At 34.5% G+C, this 23703-nt stretch overlaps 2 protein-coding genes across 4 annotated transcripts; one reads left to right on the plus strand and one right to left on the minus strand.

The window, feature by feature from the left end:
• The first annotated feature begins 1200 nt into the window (after positions 1 to 1200).
• On the plus strand, positions 1201 to 13900 carry LOC111469294. Of its 3 annotated transcripts, XM_023114514.1 has the most exons (20): positions 1201 to 1707; positions 1882 to 1956; positions 2593 to 2708; positions 3622 to 3736; positions 3866 to 3994; positions 4513 to 4560; positions 4742 to 4920; positions 5367 to 5563; positions 5672 to 5964; positions 6366 to 6515; positions 6639 to 7052; positions 7086 to 7151; positions 7250 to 7396; positions 10881 to 10953; positions 11533 to 11660; positions 11880 to 12080; positions 12200 to 12340; positions 12428 to 12553; positions 12779 to 13015; positions 13238 to 13900. In XM_023114514.1, the coding sequence occupies exons 1-20, from the start codon at positions 1579 to 1581 to the stop codon at positions 13397 to 13399; spliced, it is 3126 nt and encodes a 1041-aa protein (XP_022970282.1). In that variant the 5' UTR covers positions 1201 to 1578; the 3' UTR covers positions 13400 to 13900. The 3 variants fall into 3 exon arrangements, with proteins under 3 accessions (XP_022970282.1, XP_022970280.1, XP_022970281.1); XM_023114512.1 differs by having other exon boundaries at positions 6639 to 7151; XM_023114513.1 differs by having other exon boundaries at positions 6639 to 7151; positions 12203 to 12340.
• A 6193-nt stretch (positions 13901 to 20093) lies between these two features.
• LOC111469280 (transcription factor MYB87-like) lies at positions 20094 to 21771 on the minus strand. The gene is made up of 3 exons (XM_023114498.1): positions 21636 to 21771; positions 21382 to 21511; positions 20094 to 20763 (listed from the first exon to the last, which is right to left on the minus strand). Exons 1-3 carry the CDS (start codon positions 21769 to 21771, stop codon positions 20256 to 20258), a joined length of 774 nt encoding a protein of 257 aa, XP_022970266.1. The 3' UTR covers positions 20094 to 20255.
• Positions 21772 to 23703: the final 1932 nt, after the last annotated feature.

Genomic DNA, 23703 nt, shown 5'->3' on the forward strand with positions numbered 1-23703 from the left:
TGCTCTCCACGCCAAATATTTGGAGTTGAGTGTTGAGAAGGTTTCTGGTTCAAAGCGAGGTGGTGGAACCATAGTTCCATCAACATAGCTCAGCATGTCTTGACTGTCAAGGAGAGGGAGAAGTTGGCTTTTCCAAAGAAGATAATTAGATGAAGAAAGTTTGATGATGATCATATGGATTAGAGTGTTGAAAGGAAGAAGATGATAAGAGAATTCAGAAGCCATAGAGAAGGAAGGATCAAAGTTGTTAAACCGAAAAAAGCTCTAATACCATGAAAATGTTTGCTGAAACCACCACACTTAAATGGTGGTGAAAGTTTTCTATTTATAATCATTTACCGTATGGAGAATTACGGTAAATTATAAATAATATGGAAAGAACAATAAAATGAAACAATAATAAATGAATACAATATATCTGCTTTTAATAAAAGAGCAAATATGATAAGCCGTAATGGAAGACAAGATATTTGCCTTAATAAACGATAAACTATCTTAACATGAGGATTCCTAAAACTCGAGTTTGAACCTTTTAGATTATGGGTCTTCCTTACTCGAGTTTCTTCTAAATTTGAGGGCTATAGTTAATCATTTTCCCTCCTACCAACTCTAACACACGTTTCATATGAGATTTCCAATAAGTTTCATGAAGAAATCGAGGTTTGATAAGGTCTACAACATCCCAACCAATAAAAAGTTTTCTACGTTTGTTTTGGCGAAAAACATGTTTTCAGCGAAGTTTGAAAAATTATATCAGGAAGTACAAACCACGATTGATCTCTACTTCTTTTTGAAGCGACTAGAGCTATATCCATATTTGGTCATGCTCATATGAAAAAAAAAAATCTTTTCTATTTAATAGTTTTAGAGAATGAACATAAAAGAAAAAAAATCAAGAGTGTTAAAAGAAAAAAAAAAAAAAAGTAAAAATAGAAACCCACTCCTTTTAAAAATATTCTTAACACTTTTTAAAAAAATTCAACAATAATTTTTAAATTTTGTGAGTATTTTTAAATTTTCTTTATTTTTGAAATAAAAGAATTTTGTTGATGCTATTTATTGAAATTTTAGAAAGTTTTAATATTTTTTAGACAAATTATTTTAATGTTTTTTTTTTTTTTAGTTAATATTTTAAATTGAAAGTAATTTGAAAGAACATAATAATTAAAAACCAGAAAACTAGAGGAAGCGGGAAAATAACTGTACCTAATTTGGTAGTTATGAAGAGAGGAATGAGAACGATAGGTGTAGGGTTGCGAAAGCCAAGAACCAGGAGATCAAATAGCCGAAAATGGAGGGGAGTGCATGATGGAGGTATAAAATGATTTTGATGTGCGCCATTTTTGTTTCGGTGGAGGTCTCGGAGATCACATACCGGAACCGGACGTCAATCCCTTTTCACAGCTTTCCGAGGGAAAGGCCAATCCAATCCAACCCCGTCTCGATCGGGTCCTCCTCCCAGAGCTTGCAGCGTTCTTCCAAACTCCCTTCGTTTTCGCATTCTATCCTTGCCTAGCGAATGTATTTGATTGTTTAAGGGCAAAATAAATTTGAGAATTCCTTCTCCTGCCAACGGGAATGGTTTCGCGCCAGGTGTTGCCCGTATGTGGAACTCTGTGTTTCTTTTGCCCTGCATTGAGTACCAGGTCCAGGCAGCCAATCAAGCGCTACAAGAAGCTGCTTAGGGACATCTTCCCTCGCTCTCCGGTTCTTTCTCCATCTCTAAATAAACTACATTTTTCATTCCTCATGTTTCTTGGTTGGTTTTTATGTTCACCTCCTATTTTGTGTTTATATTACTGTCTTTGTGCCTGAAAGAACTATATGTTCGCTTCTGAGAATCCAGTTCCGATATTGAACCTTCGCATCATGTTTTGGCAGGGTGATGAACCTAATGAAAGGATGATCGGTAAATTATGTGAATATGCATCAAAAAACCCTTTTCGGGTTCCCAAGGTGCCGCTTACCTGAATTTTATTTTCATTAATATCTTGGTTCCCTGTTCTTCGATTATTCTGGCAACTTATTTATCATACAAAAATTTGTTACTCTCTGTCTCATGTATCTAGAGACAAAGATAATGTGTAGTAATTGCTATGTGGATTGAACTGCTATTGACAAGGAGGTTATGGAATCCTTCAATATGGAAGGCGGTGCAGAACTATGTTGATATTAATCAAGCTTGGCAGATTTCTCCATCCCTTTACGTTGTTTTTTCCCCTTGAGAAATCATATGATAGACGAGTTGATAATTTGAAGGTCTATGGGAAACTTAATTGTCAATCTCGGACTTTGTGTGTCATTACTTGATTTCCCCTGTAGCAATTATACTGTTTACTTGGCCTTGCTGAATGTTTGATTTGGATGCTCTAGTTTTACCTCTCTCCCCACTAAAATTTAATTCCCAATATCAGAGGTTAAGCATATCTTTGGTTCAATCTTCTTTATTTAAATTTTTTTTGCATGCTTCAGCTGTTTGTCATTATGATATTATCCATTGCTTGGTCCCTCGGGTATGGAGATCATAGTACTTTCATGATTTGTATTTATAACACCTTATTTTCTTCTCTTAATATTTTATTTTTTTTGCAGATTACAACTTATCTTGAGCAGAGATTTTACAGGGAATTGAGAAACGAGCAATTGAACTCGGTTAAAGTCATCATATGTATCTACAGAAAGCTTTTATTTTCTTGTAAAGAGCAAATGTGAGTTCCTTATTTAATTTTGTAATGGCAGTGAAATCTTTGAACATGAACATCATTTTCCTGGATCTTTCTGTGAGAAAGCTATCAACTTTCACCAGAAAAGCTTAATACATGCTTACATCTCAGCCATATCACTGGTCTTTTTAATCAAGTAGAACCTTTTCATGACACTGACATAAAATGAGAACTGGCACAAATATTTAGGAGTTTGTCTTTTTTATATGCCCCAGTAAATTGCCTTTTTCGGAAGGCTTGTTAGTAGAGATTTCAAGATTACCTTGAGCACAGTCTTTAGGGGTTACTTTGTTCTATGACCAATGATTGTGCTTTGGTTACTCTTGAGCACAAAGTCTTAGTCTTGTTATCAATTGAGGTAGACATTACTTTTGGATACAAGGGTACTGTCGATATTGATATTGGATAACAAGAGAACAATATTTATCATGAATGGTCATCGATAAGACATGAAAGAAGTTTCCAAATATTGTGGGAAATTAATTTTTTAAAGCTTTTGGTAATATAGATAGATGGTTGATGAAGTTACTGTTTGTGAATCTTTTGCATTTCATAATTACCTCGAGTGTCTGTTTCATGCGCATGTATTTTCCTTGTCAATGGATATCAAATCAATCGTTTCACGTAATTTCACTTTTTTTTTATCAAGATGTTGTGATTCATATGTAAAATGAAATTATATAGTTAAATTTTATAAATCATGATATCTTTTTAGCCATTTGTGACTGTAGGTCAAGTTATTTTTCTTCAGAACAAATTTTCTGGAAACCATTTGCGATGTATGGAGAATTGGATGGTGGATAATAAGCATGCTTATTGATTTATCACGTGTCCTAACCTCAAAATATAATACTTACAAGCATTTGAAAGTTTTAATTGGCATATATAACTATTGCAGGCCTCTATTTGCAAGTAGCTTGCTTGGCATCATCCACATTCTACTGGATCAAGCACGTCATAATGAAATGCGAATGTTAGGATGCCAAGCACTCTTTGATTTTGTCAATAACCAGGTAAGGATTACCAGAATTGTACCTTTTCAGAATGCTGTTTGATCTATTTTTGGAAGGGTGTGATGAATTGACTTACAATTATTCCTTGTAAACCTTTCTTATACTTATGTACATTTATTAACTATGCAGAGGGACAGTACCTATATGTTTAACTTAGATGGAATGATTCCCAAACTTTGCCTTATAGCTCAAGAATTAGGGGAGGAAGGGACAGAAAAACAGATGCGTTGTGCTAGCCTTCAAGCCCTATCAGCTATGGTAATCCGCACTATGTTTATTTGGATGTATTACTATGTAATCTTTATGCACGTACTTCATGTGTTGGCCTTTCAATCTGTTAGAAACCGTAAGATTGCATAAACATGCTTATACCAACAATTCTTTTATCGACCATTTATTTTTAATGAAGCTTGTGGTACCCATGCTAAAATGAATCATTCAGTTTCTGGTTTTGATTAAATTGAAAAACTTGAAGATATATTTATTAGAATACTCTATGTTTATGTTTAGTTGCCGTTTACTTTCTAGGAATCAAAATGAAATTAATTGGAATGGAAATTTCATTCTTTTGATGTTGTTTACTAGGAGTTGTCTAGACTCGAAATCAGAAACCTATCGATGTTGTTTACGAGATTATTAGGAATTAGAATGTGCATAAAGGCTAGCACAACGCTCTTCTCATGTGCCTTTCACCTTTTAAATCGCATTTCATATATATCTCTTTAATGCAACTGTTTCTGGAAATAATTATTTTTATCTGAATGTTTCATCTGCAGGTTTGGTTTATGGGTGAATTTTCCAATATATCAACAGAATTTGACAATGTAAGTAGCTTTTCATTTATCGCATTATCATCATTTTCTCGCTGTAGTTCCTAGTAGTACATGAACAGATAATTTCCGTACGGTAGTGGGCTGTGATAAATATGTTGATCTCTGATTGATTCTCTTGTTTATTCTAGATATTAGACTTATTATAATTTCTTATGTTGGTGATCAATTTTAGGTCATTTCTGTTGTGTTGGATAATTATGGAGACTTTAAAAGTACTTCCAGTTCTTCCCAAGATGGGCAAGATACTCAGAATGCAAGCGGTGAAGCAGTTCCCCGTTCACAGGAACACTTGGCAAGGATGTCTTCGTGGAGGATGATAGTAACTGAAAAGGGGGAAATGAATGTATCTCCGTAAGTTCATGTCTTGCAACTACAAAACTATACTCTTAACTATATTCTATGAAGCATGGATACGCCAATATAGGAGAAGGGTCAGTGTCGGACACGCTCTTGACATGTTTTTAACAAGCGAAGTTGCGTGTTCCTTTTTCTTTTTTTTATAAATTACAATCAGGGAAGATGAGTTTTTTAAGGTTAGGTTTTTTTTTATCTTTAATTACAGTTTTCTATAAAATCTATTTTGTGGATTTTTAATGGGTAGTTTGTTGCATGTTGGGCTTTGTTTTCATTAAGTTTAAGTGGTCCGAATGACTTGTAGGATTTTATGTACATCTAAATTTTGTCCATGTTGTGTCCTGGTTGTTTCTTCTTATATTCGTATCCTACATCCGTGTTCGTGCTTCTTAGACTGAAAAAATGTCTGATTTTTCAATTAATAACATTCTTATATCTAACAGAGAAGACGTAAAGAATCCAGAATTTTGGGCAAGGGTATGCCTGCATAACATTGCTAAGTTGGCTAAGGAAGCTACAACTATACGACGTGTCTTGGAATGTTTCTTCCGTTATTTTGATACTGGCAATCTTTGGTCTCCAAAACTTGGGCTTGGTCTTTCTGTCTTGTTGGATATGCAAATAATTATGGAGAATTTGGGTATTATTTTCCTCTCCAAGATTTTTCAAGAAGTTTCCGGACTTTGAGATCTAAACTACGACTTCCGACTTGTACTAGTGATTTTCATGGTTCATTTCTTTCTTACAGGGCACAACTCACACTTTATGCTTGCAATTTTAATCAAGCACCTCGATCACAAGAATGTTCTAAAAGATCCTGCCATGCAAATTGACATTATTAATATTGCCACCTCCCTTGCTCAGCAAACAAATGCCCAACCCTCAGTGGCCATAATTAATGCACTAGGTGATATGATGAGACATCTTCGAAAAAGTATACATTGCTCCCTTGATGATGGTAACTTGGGAGCGGAAGTTGTTGAGTGGAACCGAAAACACCAAGCATCAGTTGATGCATGCCTTGTGGAGTTGTCACGAAAGGTAATTTTGCTTTCATTTGTGCTTCTCTATATTCTCTTAATCATTTTTTGACGCAGGATTCATGTACACGGATGCAACCTATTTCTTCATATTCAATTGCTAGCAGTTTCCGTATAAAAGAGCAGTTGTTAGGCTGTAGATACCCGTCATACCGGTCATTACAAATTCTTTACTAGTTTTGCAGGTTACCTGAAAACGCCTATTTAAAGGCAAGGTCTTTCCGTTGTAAATTTAGATGTAATACAGTCATGAAGATCTTAAGTCGTTGCCTTTGACTTTCGCATGCACACTATGAATGACTATGTTTGAAATCTTCTCAATTTAATTTAAATTATTATAACCTTTCTAACTTCGTAACATTGTTGTGGATTTCGTGTTGATTTTCCTGCAATGTTGTTTAGGTAGGAGATGCTGGTCTTATTCTAGACATGATGGCTGCCATGCTGGAAAACTTGTCAAATATTCCTGTTATGTCCAGAACATTAATTTCTACTGTCTACCGTACATCTCAGATCGTGGCGTCAATACCAAATCTTGTGTATAAAGATAAGGCAAGAGCATCTAATATTTTTTCTCCCTGAATTCCTAAGATTGTGGTTCAGTCTTATTCTCCACCATTTTTTTTCTCTTCCTCCCTCTCTACCCAGCCGTTTTAGACTTGAAATGTTTTGCAGGCCTTTCCTGAGGCGTTATTCCATCAATTACTTCTTGCAATGGTCTGCTCAGACCATGAAACTAGGGTTGGTGCTCACCGCATATTTTCTGTTGTTCTTGTTCCATCATCTGTCTGCCCACGTCCTCATGCTTCTGTACCCCACTCTGGAAAGCCTACTTATATTCAAAGGACTCTCTCAAGAACTGTGTCAGTGTTCTCCTCTTCAGCGGCGCTTTTTCAGAAAGTGAAAGATGAGCCTTATTCTCTACAGGAGAACATCTTTCAAAAGATGGACGAAAGACCTATAAATCAACAGGCTACGAAAGTTGAAGGTGACTCCATTTTAAACAGACTGAAGTCAAGTTACAGTCGAGTTCACTCGGGGAAAAGGGATCCATCAATGTCAGTTCCAGGTTCAACTATAGATGAGGAGAGTCCATTGCAGTCTGGTTACAGCCGAGCTTATAGTATGAAAAAGTCTCCTAGTACAGTTGCTGACGAGAAACCTTTGGGAAGTTCAGAAAAGGAACCGGTATGTGTTTTGTCTTTTTATTATTGTTAAATTAAAGATTCCTCAATTATTGTTCCCTCATGGTTTAATATTATCATTTTGTTGAACTAAATCTTCAGACAACGTCCCTTAGGCTTAGCAGCCGCCAGATTACCAATCTTCTCTCATCAATATGGGCACAATCTATCTCCCCACACAATGAACCTGAAAACTATGAAGCAATTGCTCATACTTATTGCCTTGTGTTGCTATTTGCTCGGACTAAGGTAAATTTATTATTGTCTGTTCAATCATTATACGGAATTAGTATATTTTGTCTGCAAGCCCTGAGGAATATAGTCTAGATTTCCCTGTAAGGTAGTATTTATATCTTATGCTTTGGTTTCTGACACCAAGTTGTGAACCTTCTTTTCTTTCTTTTTTCCTTCATTTGGTGCTGACTACGATTTTGGCAGCTACGGTAGCATCAATCTTTTTTATGACTAGGGTATGTTAGTGAGAGAAAATTACTTATAAAAAGTAGTCTGGCAGCCACTAGGTTAGTCAATTACAAGATAGTGATATTTTCTTATCATGCACAGTAAATAGATATCTTCACAATTTTAAGGATACTTTTCATTAGTTTGCATCAGCTGGTAATATTCTTCAAAAGAATTTGTTAAAAAACGCATGCTCCTTACATTGATAATAGTTGAAGGTGACTCCATTGATAAGTACCTGTTGCAAATTATCTTGGACTCTAAAATCAGACTTTTATTAATAATAGCCTTTTATACGTAGGTAACTCTTTAAAAATTAATATGAAAAATAGTTAGATAACTTAAACTTGCAACATGGTATCAGAGCCTTTCTAGCCTGAAAAGTCTTGAGTGAAGCCTTCATTAGCACTTCATCACTCACCTTGATCAAGTGTTATTTAGAGACTTCACAGCTGCCAATATTTCACCGTGACCAAGGTCCTTCCAAATCTTGTAATAGAGGAAGAACAACCTCATCCCGGCAACCACTTGCATAAGAACGTTATTGGGAGAGTCAATGTCTGGTTATGATATACATAACTATCGCAGAGTAGCTGTAGTCGCAGTTTCATGTGTGAAGCCCATTTTCACCAGAAGCTTGAGAAGCAATTTTGGCATTCAACTGGTTGAGAATTGAAGTGTAACATTTAGGGACGAAATCAGAATCGTGAATTCAAGAATCCCAGCAGTAACATTAAGGGACGAAATCAGTGGTCCATTTGCGTTTCCACTTGCAATTCCTTTAACTCTTGAAGCCTTGAACTTCAATGTGCCCCTGAGTAAAAGTCCCTTTGCAGCATCAAAAGCCCATTGGAGTGGACTCTAGCGTCAGGTCCACTTGCTATTTTCATGGCAACATCAGACAAAGCCCATTCAACGACACCAACAATTTGGCCCTTTGGCGTAACAGAGGCAGAAGCCAGTGGGTTTGAAACCAAATGTTTTCTCTTCTTTAAGGATCATTATATAGTCCCACCTGTTCCATCGATTTTGAGAACAATCTCAAGTCATTCTTCTAATCGTCATCACAAAGCATTAGATTTTGATCTTCAGATTTGAAGTATTCAATAATGGAGGGAACCAAGGATGTCGGAGAAAGAAAAGGAAGCGACAAAACTAAGATCTTCAAATTGTTATGGCTAGACTCCATTTCCCCGATAGAAGAATCAGACAGTACTTTAAGAAAGGCCGCTATGGCTGCGCACTGTGGTAGATGCTCTGATCTATCTAACTGCTATCCCACTAAGGATTAGGAATTTGTGGAATGCAATGCGTGACGACAAGAAAAATGGGATAAACCCCTAGGCATGTTCTTCTAGTTGTGAGAAATGATGAGGAGAGAGTATAAGAGAGGCAAACAACGCCAATGAGCTCCAAAGGGGAGATAGCAAGAGAGGCAAGGAACACCAGTAGAAGTTCCAAGAGAAGTGAGCATGAGAGAGGCAAGTTATGACTGTGGAAGTGCCCAAAGAGGAGTGAGCATATGGGATACAAGTAACATCTGTGGAAGTGCTCCAAGAGGATAATATGCACACGGCTTCAATTGAAAAGTGTGCTAACGAAAGAACTTCACAGCTTACTGTTTCTCATGAGTTAAGAGCCAAGTTGACACTGAATGATATCTATTACTCAGTTTGAGGGAGTGTTGAAGGCTTAGCCTTAAAGTAGAATTTATTGTTTCATGAGTTATTAGCCAAGTTGTGACTGAATGATATCTATTACTCAGTTTGAGGGAGTGTTGAAGGCTTAGCCTTAAAGTAGAAGTTAATGTTTCATGAGTTATTAACCAAGCTGAGACGGAATGATATCTATTACTTAGTTTAAGGGAGTGTTAAAGTAGAAGAATTAGTTAGGAGATATTTATGTAATCTCTAGTATCTAGGATCTCCTGTTACTTAGATTTACTCTCTAGGGATTTATTTAGATTTATTGTGTTACCTTGTATCTAGGGATCTATTCAGATTTATTGTTACCTAGTATCTAGATTTAGTTAGCCTTCTTCCCTTATAATAGACACATATAACCCTCTGGAAATTAATATGAAAAATAACAAGATAACTTAGGCTTGCAACGACAACTAATTTATTTTGTGGTTAAAAACCATTTCATTAGTTCTGCGAACTGCCTGAGTTTTTCGAGCTAACCATTTAGATGGTTCAAAGGTTTATTCCAAGTAAATGCTAGAGTATGACTACTTTCCATTGAGGTGAATAAAGAAATGATGACTTGTGATTTTGAGGATCTTATGGTTGCAAATTTAGATTACTAACCTAGCTCGATGTACTGCACCATGTTGTGAGAACTTTGAGGATATTGGCTAGAAAAGTTCCTATAATAATGATGTTGATGCGTCTGTTTTACAATCAAATATGTATTATAATATTCTAAACATGATGATTTGTTAATTTTTCACCTCGTTTACCCTGGAATTGGATCCACATGAAAAACTTTGAATATGATATGGAGGTTATGGAATATGTCCGACTTGGGCACTTCATAAGCATCATTGTAAATGACCGAACCATATGTACACTAGACGAAATGTTTTGAGGGTATTTAGCATCTTGAAAGTTATGATGAAATGCTATCTTATATTTTGTTACTTAAGTATTTGTTATTGTATTAATTTTAAGAGTTAAGCTGATTGTAGAGGATCATATATTTTGACAATCAAAATTGCATCTTGAGGGGCAATAATACACGTTGCAACTCACAGATTTGGCATCTGGATTAATGCCGTAGTGAAGGGCTCTTAGAGGCTCTTGGACCTCGTTCTAGTGGCAGACTGGTTTTGTGGAACCCATGGGTCATTAGAAGTATTAAACATCTCAGGAGTTCTCTAACTACCCAGAATTATAATGAACTCTTGTATTTAGCTGATATAAAAAGTCTGAAAAGATGGCGTCTATGCAACAAAGGAATTCAGTTAAATAATTTCTCTATGGTTCCTTGAGCTTCAACAATGCTGCAGTTTTTTGATAGTTTATTATATTCTAATTTCATAGAAGAACTCAGCTCAGCTTCTAAATATGATGGAGAGAATTGAAATCCTTAGTTCTCTTAGTTTTTGTGAACTGTAACAAAGTTCTGATGGGAACTTGTAATATTAGGAACTCAGCTTTGCTTATGGTTATTAGTCAGTATGAATTTGTCAATTTGAGAATTATTTGTCCAGTACTGATATACGAATACCCTTCGATAATTTTCCTTATGATATGCTCTGTGTTGATAGAACTCCAGCCATGAAACACTCATTCGAAGTTTCCAGCTAGCATTTTCCTTGCGAAGCATTTCCCTGACTGGAGGTAGAGAACATTTTAAGCTTATTAAAATTTTATTTAATATGATATCTTGCCAGATTTATAATTCTACCATGCCATGAAAACGTTGTGATATCTGACCAGTTTTGTTCTTTACCTAGAAATTTTGTGGTAAACACTTGGGGCAATTAGTTGTAAGCCTTTTCCATCTCATATTCTTTTCACTTCCTATAATGGTTAGTCATCTTGATTGGAATCCAGAGAATTAGCCCCATAAAAACCTTTGCAAGTTACATGTGGCATCATTCTAGAATTAAGGGTAATCTCCTCGTCTTTGTAACAAGAAAAAAGAAATTTTTTTTCTTTGATTGATTAAATAAATGATCTGGTTTATTTACTCAACATATGAGTGGAGGGGAGGTTAGTAATCTAGTGGGTTAAAGTGGCTGGGTAAGACTTCAGTGACCAAAACTGTAAAGATGGTTGTAAAAAGTGTAAAAACAAAATTAACATCCGAAATATATTATGATGGAAAGATATTTTTCATTACTAGACATATGACCACTTTGGGTGGGCATTCATTAGGCCATCTCTACAACTTAATGAAACTTTTACAAATTGCAGGGAAATTGAAACCATCACATCGTAGGTCCCTTTATACTTTGGCAACATCGATGATCATCTTCACAGCAAAAGCCTACAACATCATGCCTCTTGCCCCTCGGGCTAAAGTTGCCCTTACTAGTGAAGTAGTACGTGCAAAATTTTTGTTGCTACTCTAATTCATGCATAGTACTTATGTGTCTAACCTTCTAGTTTGACAGATCTCTTTACTGGATATATAAGTAGGTTCTCCTTTATCTTACTTTGACTTTCTCTTAATCTTACTGCGTGGAATGTGGATTTCAAATAAAGTTGAGATTTTAGGTTTCATAAGTTAAGTTCTTCCTCTGAATTTCTACTTTTACTAGGTTGACCCGTTTCTACGGTTAGTTGAAGATTGTAAGTTACAAGCTGCTAATCTAGGACAAGACCATCGCAGACCAGGTTATGGATCTAAGGAAGACAATGAAAATGCTGTGAAGTCACTTTCTGTGGTCGATACAAGTGAAAGCCAGTCTAAAGAGTCATTTGCTAAGCTAATTTTGCAGACCTTGCAAAATATGTCACAAGTAAGCTATTACATCTTCCCTTTTTTTACTGCAAATAATCATTCTTTTAGTATACCTCAAAATTTATTGTTATAATTTCCTTTTCTAGTAGTTGTGACGAATTGTTGTGTTCCTTAAAGCAGAATGAGTTACCTTCTATTCGAGAGCAGTTGCTTCGAGATTTTTTTCCAGATGATACTTGCCCATTAGGAACTCAGTTTTCTGTGACACCTAGAGAAATTTATCAATGGGGACCTAAGAATGACAAAACTTCTGACACGGTTCCTCACACTTCATCTCATGTGTCTAATATTTCAAACTATTTTCATGTTGTGGACTTCTCTTTTACATTTTAGTGTATTTTGTAGGTTAATCCCATATTTTCAAATGATAACGACAATCTATGCGATGAACCTCAGAGTCAAAATGATCATGAGACAGCGAAGGCCCCAGAAGGTCCAAGTCTCATGAGTGCTGATGAACTTTTGAATTTGGTAAGTTGCTAAGCTTTGCACATGAGCTCATATACATTTTTAGGGAACATATGAGATGAACATTCACGAAGACAACAAAATCTTGTTTTCTATATTTTCTCAAAATTTAAGTAGAAAACTACAGAATTAAGATGTCAAATTAGAGGAAAAGGGAAATAAAATGTATCAGTTTATCTCTGGTGTTTAATCAATGTATCTTCCTCCTATTAACAATCTATGATACAGATTTCCGATATAACAAATCAAGTAGGAAGGGTATCAGGGTCCTTGCCGACAAATATGCCTTACAAGGAAATGGCTGGAAATTGCGAGTCTCTTTCAGAAGATAAGCAGCAAAAGATATCCAACTTCATTACCTCGAAACAAAATAATGAAGGTTCGTTTAAAAATTCCAATCGTGATGATGACAGTGTGGGAAAGGAAGAGCCTTCACAACGCCATGTTCACTTCGCTGTAAATAAGGTACGCTGTCTACCATTTACTTGGCTTTTGATCAAAATACTTGGTATGAGGAAAAGTTAAAATGGAAAAATTCTTCATTGAAATTTAGATTTTATTATCATCTCTTGCAAGTATTTTGGAACTTTCATCTGCCTGCTTTCATAGACTGACACCAGCTCATGTATGCATAGTATGTTCATCCCGTTCTTGTAAAATCTGACTTGGAAATTCATTGAAATGCAGAGCGGCAATCCATTTCTTGACACGGATGTTCCTATGCACTGGAATTCGTCTACTGACTCTTATCCAGCACCTTGTGCAACTGAGTACCAACATTATCCCCACCTCATGCAACTACCATCCTCGAGCCCATATGATAACTTCCTAAAGGCAGCTGGTTGTTAAGCCACCGAAACGTACATGAAAAATAATTCAAGGCCTCTTGGTGACAGTGATGATTGGCTATAAAATTTCAAGATGAGCAAGCAAAACTCCAGAGGTCTGCCTTCTGCTCCGGGCACCTGCTGCTGCTGCTGCTGCAACCATTAGGTCAAGTTATTGTCTTCGCTTTTGTATATCTTAATTTGATTCATTCATGGCTTTCCTTCCTCCAGCGGCATGTTTGGGTTATTGAAATCTTTCATCCGTGGTGCTCTTGGGATATGTAATGATAGAGAGATAGGTTGTTAGGTGCATTCAATAGGGGTTTACCCGTTGGACTGATATAGGCTTGTAAGTGATAAAAGGGTGATTTTTGGGGATTTTTCTAGCTGTATATTTGTGACAATTTCCTTGTATACGTTCTAGGCTATATTAGTGGGGCTTATCTCATGAAAATTGGTCTACTCAACCTTTATGTTCTGTAACATTGCACTGATTCAATACCATTCATTTTTTATTTTTTGCAAATTCCGTCTCTAAACTTCTGTTTGGAAAGAGAATAAAAAAAATGCATATTTGTTTTTGTCTCCATGACAAGCAAGAAGCTTGGGAGACTGCAAACAAACAGATCTCTTTTAGCAAGTTTTTACAGCAACAATGCCGGGATACTGTTCTTATTCAAGAGTGAATTGCAAACAAACAGATCCTTTTTGGAGTGAATTGCTTTCAGTTCATTCCTACTTGCGAAGATATGTGATGTTTTTTTATCGGAAACTTGAATGTAATCCATTGGTATAATGAAAGATCTTCTAGTGTGACATGAACCAAGAGACATCAATCATACAATATTTCAATTCATGCCCACATCGAAAGAATGAAGTTTCATGTTTTGAATTTAGGGTGGTCAATCATACAATATTTCAATTCATACCCACATCGAAAGAATGAAGTTTCATGTTTTGAATTTAGGGTGGTTTACAATTTAGAGTAATTTAGAGTTATTGTATTTCATTATTTGAATTTAGGGTGGAATACAATTTAGAGTAATTTAGAGTTATTGTATTTCATTAATGTATTTTAAGACTTTTAATTTACTTTAGGTTACAATTACATGATGGTTAATTAAGGCCATTAAGAATGAATGTTAAGATTTCACATCGTACTTTTGATCGAAAAATCAATCTGATTTATTTTGTACCTTTCGCTCAATGAAAAAATGGGTCAGATTCTACAGGATCAAACCTATGGGACATAAGGAATGATCGAAGGGAATAAAAAAAGAAAAAAGAAAGAGAGGGAAAAATAAGTAAATAAAAATGACGTAGAAGAGCCCAAATTCCAAATGAATGAAAACGTGACTGAATTGGTCCCGGTCACTCTTCGGGACGGAATGGAAGAGGGGAGGAGATTCTCGAACGAGGAAAAGGATCCAATGACTTCGAAAGAATTGAACGAGGAGCCGTATGAGGTGAAAATCTCATGTACGGTTCTGTCGAGTGGCAGTAAGGGTGACTTATCTGTCAACTTTTCCACTATCACCCCCAAAAAACCAAACTCTGCCTTACGTAAAGTTGCCAGAGTACACTTAACCTCGAGATTTAAGACCATTAAGAATGAATGTTACCATTCTTGGAATGCCTTGAGTAGTTTCATTTTGAGGCTATATAAAGCTATGTATGTTGTTTTTGTAAGAGGTTTTGCTATATAAAGCCATACATGTTGTTTTTGTAAGAGACTTGAAAAATGAAGTAAAAGAGACTTTGTGCTCTTGGCTAAGTTTTTTAAAATGTTGTATGAATCATAGAGATAAAAGTAACCTATCAATTGCTAATAAAAAAAATTGTCTATCAATATTTTTCTGAAAAAAACTACTACTAATTAACATATTAATGGTCTATGGGTAGTGAATAAAAATTATTCTTTTTATTCCTTTTTTATTCCATAGATATAAAATTGATTTGTAATAGACTATATCAACCCTATTTCTTTTCATTAAAAATAAGGTTATGTATTACACGGCGAAAAAGTTTATTTAAAACTTTTTTATAAATGATATCATGTACTTAAACATTCGTAAAATCTATTACAAATAAAAGTAAACATTAATAGAAATAGCAGAAACGAAATAATAAAAAGTCCGAAGTAACAAAAATGCCATGATCTAACATAAAGGTTGTAATTTAAATAAAAATGTAACTATCCTAGCTTCAATTCCATGACCTTCACAGCAATGTCGTCATCCGTACATGAGTGCCTTAACTTACCTGAAAAAGAAATAACACATGGGTTGAGTATTTAAAAATACTTCGTAAGTAACTCCACTGTTGGGATCAGGAACTGTAAACACTAAGCAATCATGGTGGGACCTATATTTTCATAAAAATATCGTGACATGACCTTATGCTCTACTTTCCAGTTCAAACAAGGTTGGATGGTAGTACTACTCTAGAACAAGGACCCACTAGGCGAGCTTGTATACACACCTCTGACCTAACTCGTCGGGCTAGCGCACTCACATTGTCAAATGTCATAGAGAGAAATGACTCCATAGTATCATGTCGAACATAGTTACATGTCCGTACTAAATATAACGAGGAAGTGTCTCGAAGTATGGATCCCCTAACATTAAAACATAACATATATTCATGATGCTAGTCATACCTGCATTCTTTTCCTCACATAACATTCCTATGAGATCCATTGTCAATTGTTCATGATTAACATATATGGTTTTTTAATGTCTCAAATTGTGAGTTCCGTTGGAGAAGGAAACAAAACATTCCTTATAAGTGTCTGAAAATCTCTTACTTGTAGATCCGTTTTAAAACATTGACAAAAAACTCAGAAGGGAAATCCCAAAGAGAACAATATATCTGTTAGTGGTGGGCTTGAGCTGTTACAAATGGTATTAGAGCCGAACACTAGGCAGTGTACCAACGAGGATATTGGGCCCCTAAAGGGGGTGAATTATGAGATCCCACATTGGTTAGAGAGGGGAACAAAATATTCCTTATAAGTGTGTGGAACCTTTGCCTAGTATATGCGTTTTAAAACCTTGAGACGAATCCCATAAGGGAACCCAAATAGAGCAATATGTGTTAGTGGTGGGTTTGTGCTATTACACAAAGACATAGGACGTATGTATTAACATAGCTTACATGATGTTGTACATGGAAGTTCATGCATCAAATAACAGCAATAACATACCATAGTTCCATGACATAACGTAAACATATCATAATATATATGGTATCATAGCATAACAACATAACTTGTACGCAACATAACATAAATCATAGTATACTTCATATAATCATAAAACACAATACATGCATGGGGCGCAAAACATGCGTAACCAATTTTGCATGAAATAATCTAAATTTGCTCAAAAGTAACATGGCAACCTAAAATATCTCAGAAAAAGTCAAAAACGCCCCCAAAGAGTCGAAAATGGTAGTAAAAAGTATGAACGTATTATACCTAAATTAATCAGTCGAGACGAGAAGTCAAGTTGGAGTCGTCGTTTCTTTAATAATGAAGGTGGAATATGCATAAAAGACAAAGAAATCATTATGGAATAAAAACTCCATAATTGGACTGCTTTAGCAATTGACAAATAAGCTTTCATATTTCCTCTTTCCTTTTTGTTCTTTTCTATTTTAAAATATAAATAAAAGTTTTTGAAAATTTTAAAATTTTTAAAAATTAATGGATCCATTTAATACAACTAAACTCTAAAGGTTTAATTTAATTTTTTATTTAATAGAATATTATTATTAACTCGATTAATTTAACACTTATATAACTAAACACTAATTTTCAATTCTTTTAACAACACGTAACTAATTAACATAGTCATTGTAGTTCGTGAATATTAAATTAAAAAAATTTAAATAATGCATGTATTTGGTCGAGGATGATTTTTTTTTTAAAAAAAACAAAAGATTTTTCTTAATTTTTTAATTTTGATTTTTTTAATAAAAAAAGTGAGTAGATATTATCTTAGAAAATAAAAATAAAATAAAATAAAATAAAAGGCTATTAAATTATTTAAATGTCAAATTGTGAGTAGGTTCCACACCTTTTGACCTTTTACGCCAAAGAAAATATTTCAGTTTTATAATAATAATAAATAAAAAGCTATTTATTTGGAACATTTGGGTATGTAATTGACTTTGATTTTCGTGAAGGTGGACGAAATTTAAATATAAATTAAAGTATTTAATTAAATGTTTAAATTATAAGAGATATATTTTTTTTATTCAATGAAAACAAATGTCAAATGTGTTATTATTCATTCCGATTTTAATATATATTATTCATCGACAAAAAAGGAGGGGAGTATCTTCGTATTCACGACCAAATATGAACCTTATAAGCTTAGATTGATATCGTTTGGACCGACTAATTTACGTGTAGTCTTTATGTATGTGATAAACAAAGTGCTTAAGACGTTCTCAGATAGTCTTGTGATTGTGTTCATTGACGATATTCTAGTTTACTCCAAGTCTGAAGAGGAACGTGAGAAGCATCGTAAGAAAGTGTTGATGACTTTAAGAGCACATTGGTTGAATGCCAAATTCTTTAAAGAGTAGGTAGCTTTCCTGAGGCATGTAGAGTCGAAGAGAGGTTTCAACGTAGACCCTGTGAAGTGTGAAGATAGAGGTAGTTACTATGTTGCCTCGTCCAACCACTGCCACTGAGGTTTGTAACTTTTTTTGGATCTAACGGGCTATTACCGTGGATTTCTACAAAATATTTTAAAAATTAGTCACACGTTTTACTCAGCTAACTAAGTGAAATTCATTTTCCCGTGAGCAAGGTTGATTTTAGCGCTAGTACTCACCATAGAGGTAGGGACGAGGATTTGTGGTGTACAAGAACATTCAAGAAGGGGATGTGTTGTGTCATTTTGCAACATGGGAAGACTATTGTGTGCGTGCCCATCCAATTGAAGAATTATGAGTAAAATTACCTGACACGTGATATCAAGTTAGTAACTGTTGTGTTTGATTGAAATTTAAGGCATATATTTTTGTTTCAAGTAAAGGCAAGAGCGTGTCTAAGATACTTTAGAACAAACTTCTGAGCTTGACATATGAAAACACTCTTGCATCTCTAGACAAGCTCGACTTTTTATCACGTGTCTCAATTTTATCATCAAATTTACTCGATCAAAGTCGTTTTGACAAACACTACACGAGCGGTAATTGAATTAACCTAATGTATATAAACATCGTAGAGATTTATAACAAAAAAGTAAAACCATATCATAAATTAAAAAATATGAACATCGTAGAGATTTATAAAGACATGAGTGACGAGCTTTCCAGGTTTAAAGTCCAACCTAGGCTAAGCCTAGTTTCAAAAACAAAAGCACACAAACCCTAATGTGGCGCTCAATATTATTCCAGGGCAGGCTCTGCAGGTAGAAGGTAGTAGAGAGAAGAAGAGCCACATGAATTCAAAAGGTCAAAACCATCCCATCATTTCTTCAAAGTGTAGTGATTTTGCAGGGCTTGAAATGTCTTTTCAATAGCTCCATAGCTCCATAGCTCCACCAGTAACCTATAACAACAACAGCATGGCCTTTGAGATATTCATTTTTTTTAAAAGTAATTTTGATATCGGTTTGGTTTGATCTAGTTTTAGGAGAATTCATGAATCGTTCATAAAATTTTCATTTATTTGAATCTAATTCAATCCAAATAAGTTTATAATTCAACCCAAAATGTACAAGTTAAGTTGGGTCGAGTTGGGTTGATTGAGTCTTTCCGATCATTAGGTTTTCTTGAACACTCTTAATATATACTATAGTTTTAAAAAAAAGGCAATGACCTATGTCATTATTATTTGTCTTTATTGTGAGATTCAACATCAGTTACATCGGTTGAAAAAGAGAACGAAATATTTCTTATAAGGGTGTACACATCGCTCTCTAGCAAATGTGTTTTAAAATCGTGATGCTGACGATAATACGTAACGGGCCAAAGAAGACAATATCTGCTAGTGGGTGGGCTTGGGTCGTAACAGTTGGTATCAGAGAGGTGGATTGTGAGATCTCACGTCGGTTGGAGGGGAATGAAGCATTTCTTATAAGGGTGTAGAAACCTTTTTCTAGCAGACATATTTTAAAACCGTGTGACTGACAGTGATACGTAACAGTACTAGGCTAAAGAAACAATATCTGCTAGTGGACAGTGGGCTTAGACCATTATAGTTGGTATCAAAGCAAAACACAGAGTGTTGTGCCAACGAGGACACTAAACCCTCAAGAGAAGTAGATTGTGAGATCCCATATCAGTTACATCGAATGGAGAGGGAAACGAAGAATTCTTATAAAAGTATAGAAACTTCTCCTTGACAGATGTGTTTTAAAACTGTGAGACTAACCACGATACATAATTTACCAAAGCAAACAATATCTACTAGCAGATAAACTAATAATTATCATCATATCCGTTTTTGCTCGGGTTTTAGGGATTTGACTTCTCCAACTTCAATTTGGCTTTTAGTTGAAAACATTTTTGTACACCAACTTTGACATAAAACCCAACAAAATATTTTCAATATCAACTTTTTCCATAATGAATTGTTAATTAAGAATGATTAAGCATCAAATTTTGGTGTTATTCAATTTCAAATCACTCTTCTCTAGTTTTCATAAAAGACAAGCTTTGAATTTTGGAGCAGCTACAGTAAAAAAACACAAAAAGTCTGCACCAACAATCTCACATCATTAATTACCTTGATTAGCAAAGTGCACAAAATTACAAGAAGCTTTTACCCAAGTGCTGTCAAAACAAAACAAATTAACCTCAAAAAAACAAGAAAAACCCCAAGAACAAGAACAAGAACAAAAAAACAAAGTTAAAATTTTCTAGTACTGGTAGAAGCTGTTGGGGCCAAGATGTTCTTGAGCAGCTTCTCCATTAATGCAGCACTGAGATTGATAATTCATAAGATCATAGTAATAATTATGATTCTGATCAAAACCCATTATTCCTGAAGAAGTGATTTGATTGTAGCTCCCATCACAAGTACTCCCTTCACTTCCAAACCCTAATGAGCTTTGTTTCACCATTGGATTATTATTATACGTCAATGAATTGTTCATTAAGCTATTGCTACTGGTTTCTTTTGTTTGGATGTTTGACCAATTTGATGGGATTGATGAAATGAGAGTTTCAAAGCTTGAAAAGTTGGAGTCTTGGTAGAGTTGTTGAGATGGAAATGATGAAATTTGATGATGGTTATGAAAAGATGGCATCGTGCCCATTTGAGCTTTCTTCTCCATTGCTATAAGCTTCCTCTTTAGCTTGCTATTCCAATGATTCTTTATATCGTTGTCTGTTCTTCCCGGTAATTGACTTGCGATTATTGACCACCTGCAAATTTATGAACCGAAAAAAAGTTCTTCAATCACTAATAGACTTGAAAGCTTACTCTTACTCTTTCGTGTACCATTACGATAAATTTAATTGTTTATTTGTAACGGTGAAATGAGAACGAAATGCCATTTGTAAGAATGTGGAAACCTCTCGTTTTAAAAACCTTGAGTGGAAGTCCAAAGAGAACAATATCTGCTATCGGTGGGTTTGGACTGTTACAAATAGTATCAGAGCAAGATACCAGGCGATTTGTCAGTGAGAAGGATGAGCTCCGATGGGGAGTGGACAAGAGACGGTGTGCTAACAAGGACGCTAGACCCCAAAGGAGAATGGATTTGGTGGGATCCTACATCGATTGGAGAAAGGAATGAGTGTCAGCGATGACACTAGGCTCTGAAGGTGGATTGGGAGATCCCACATTGATTGCAGAGGAGAACAAAGAATTCTTTAGAAGGGTATGGAAACATCTCCAAGGAGAAGCCCAAAAAGAGAAAACTAAAAGACGAGAATATCTACTAGCGGTGAGCTTGAACCGTTACCCATTAGCTAGATTACGATAAATTTAATTGTTTATTCGTAACCCAGATGAAGAAATCCATGCAAAGAAGAAGGAACCTGCTTCCAATGGTGCAAAAGAGAGTACAAATGATCCGATCTTCCTCATCAGTGAACCCTCCATGTTTAATGTTCGGCCTCAAATAGTTGAGCCATCTCAACCTGCAACTCTTCCCGCACCTATTCAAACCTTCCAAAATTTTCCCAAAAAAAACTCATTCAGAGAAAGAAGTTGAAAACCCTCAAAACCCTAAAAAGAGAACCACGATCCCGACCAGAAACTCGTAGAAAGTAGGAAAGAATGTTAGTATTACCAGCTTTTTGAGGGAGAGAGATCCAATTCCCAGCAGTGCCATGGTTCATAATATAAGCCTTGAGCTTAGCATCTTCTTCAGGGGACCAAGGCCCTTTCTTCACAATAGCTTTATCACAACAAGGAGATCTTCCCATTTTTATCTCTTCAAAAGCTTTCAAACACACCAATATCAATGGGGAAATTTGGTATTATTTATAAGTAACTCAAAACTGAAAACACTGAGTCAAAATCATACACAAATTTTTTTATATAAATATATAAATATATTAGTGGAAATATATATATATATATATATGTAATTTTGCAGCCTTTAAGTACAGCAAACCCATTTATTAATTTTTGTTTAAATATTCTTTTCCACAAAAATGGTAACTTTTCAAAGTACAACGATCAAGATGGGCTGAATGTAAATAAATAGCACATCCTTCAACGATCAATATAGGTTGGAAGGTCGGGATGCCTAATCTATGCAAAGTGGGCGCTCTATTTAGCAATACGGAATTCCCCGAAAAAGTATGAAAACTAAAATGAACTAGATAGAGGGGTACATACAGGTTGAATTGAAAAAATTTTTTGAACTAATCTGAAATTTTAGATTGGTTAGGTTAGTAACACGAGCAACCAGAGAAGAGTTTACCACCCAACCCAATTCAACTTTCTATTTTCGGGTTGGATTGGATTGTGTCATTATGTGATTTTTTTTTTAAATATTTAAAAAAATTCTAGTTATCTACTGTCCATGTTACATTAATAACTAAAATCTCATAAAATTCAAATATCAAATATTTATTAGTCATAATATATCACTAACATCACTTACAAACGTAAAATATTCTTAATTTTTATTATAATCTCGAAAGTAGGGTTGGGTTTGGGTTGGTCAAGTTGACCTAACAAAAAAAAAAAAAAAGCAATAAATCTACTCGAAATATTAATTTTTCAAAAACTTAACCTGACCGAGACTGAAAAAAAAAATTTAAGCCAATCCAACTCAACCGAACGTTTATGGTTTGGGTGAAAATAGTATACCTTTTTTGTCCTTTCTTTTTCAAAGGAATCCAAAGTCTCCTCTAGCTTTAAAAAGTAGTTTGAATTTTTATTATAATTGTGTCCATATGCATTAAATAAATAATTAACTTTTATTATTTAACTTTAGCATATATTTACATGTTTAGTCAAACATATAACATTTAATTAATTCTAAGAATAAACAAATCAAAATTAAATGTTAATTTTTATTATATAATAATAATTTAGTATTTGTAGATTATATAAACCCATTTTCTCTAAAATTAATTTGTCCATTTACATATAGAACTCTCATAAAATCTTAACAATATTTTCAATAATTAAATCTTAAAAATTTTAGAATATATGTAGAGATTAAATAATTACCCATTCCATTAAATTTTAAAATATTATGTAATTTCTCAAGCCCATAATTTAAATTAGGATTAGAAATTTAGATTCCACACGAGATGGCCGGATATTCCTTTGTGTCTTGACTAGGTTAGTTACTCTTAATTTCTTAGACGGAAGACTATTCTCACTAATCAACACAAGTCCTTTCCATATAATCTGTTCTCAATAGGTCACTCAATATAGAATTACTCCAAGCAAATGACGTTTAATTTTGGAATTTTTATGATTAAACCAACGAAAATGTCGGTACACTTTGTTAATATAGACAGTAACTTTCAATTCTTTTCTAGTCATTCTATCCTCAGAATCACTGTCATCAAAATGTAATTTTTTTTTTTTCATTTATGTACATTTCTTTTACTTAATGTCACACGTTAAATTATTCATTTTTTCAAAACAAACGTATAATTTTAAAATCATTAAACCATTAGCAAATACAACAACCCATTTTTCAAAAAATAGTGCCCTAAAATGCAAACCCAAAATCCAATTTCCATAAAATAAAAAAATCCTATATTTGCAAATAAGTACCAAATTTTGGTTTATTTTGTGTGTATCCTTGCAGTTTTGGTAATTGCATTTTTGTACTTATGTTGGGCCATTTAATTCATATATTTATTAATGAATATTCTTTGGGGTAGCTT

The sequence above is a fragment of the Cucurbita maxima genome, unplaced genomic scaffold (genome assembly GCF_002738345.1).
Source record: "Cucurbita maxima cultivar Rimu unplaced genomic scaffold, Cmax_1.0 Cma_Scf00039, whole genome shotgun sequence".
Lineage (NCBI taxonomy): Eukaryota > Viridiplantae > Streptophyta > Magnoliopsida > Cucurbitales > Cucurbitaceae > Cucurbita > Cucurbita maxima.

Excerpts from the sequence above, each read along its gene's own strand:
- LOC111469294 (XM_023114512.1), top strand. The coding sequence starts at position 1,579 with ATGGTTTCGCGCCAGGTGTTGCCCGTATGTGGAACTCTGTGTTTCTTT. Across the intron at positions 6,516-6,638 it reads ATCTTGTGTATAAAGATAAG|GCCTTTCCTGAGGCGTTATT; the intron begins GCAAGAGCATCT and ends AATGTTTTGCAG. Across the intron at positions 10,954-11,532 it reads AAGCATTTCCCTGACTGGAG|GGAAATTGAAACCATCACAT; the intron begins GTAGAGAACATT and ends TACAAATTGCAG.
- LOC111469280 (XM_023114498.1), bottom strand. The coding sequence starts at position 21,771 with ATGGGAAGATCTCCTTGTTGTGATAAAGCTATTGTGAAGAAAGGGCCT. Across the intron at positions 21,512-21,635 it reads CTCTCTCCCTCAAAAAGCTG|GTTTGAATAGGTGCGGGAAG; the intron begins GTAATACTAACA and ends AAATTTTGGAAG. Across the intron at positions 20,764-21,381 it reads TTTTGCACCATTGGAAGCAG|GTGGTCAATAATCGCAAGTC; the intron begins GTTCCTTCTTCT and ends ATAAATTTGCAG.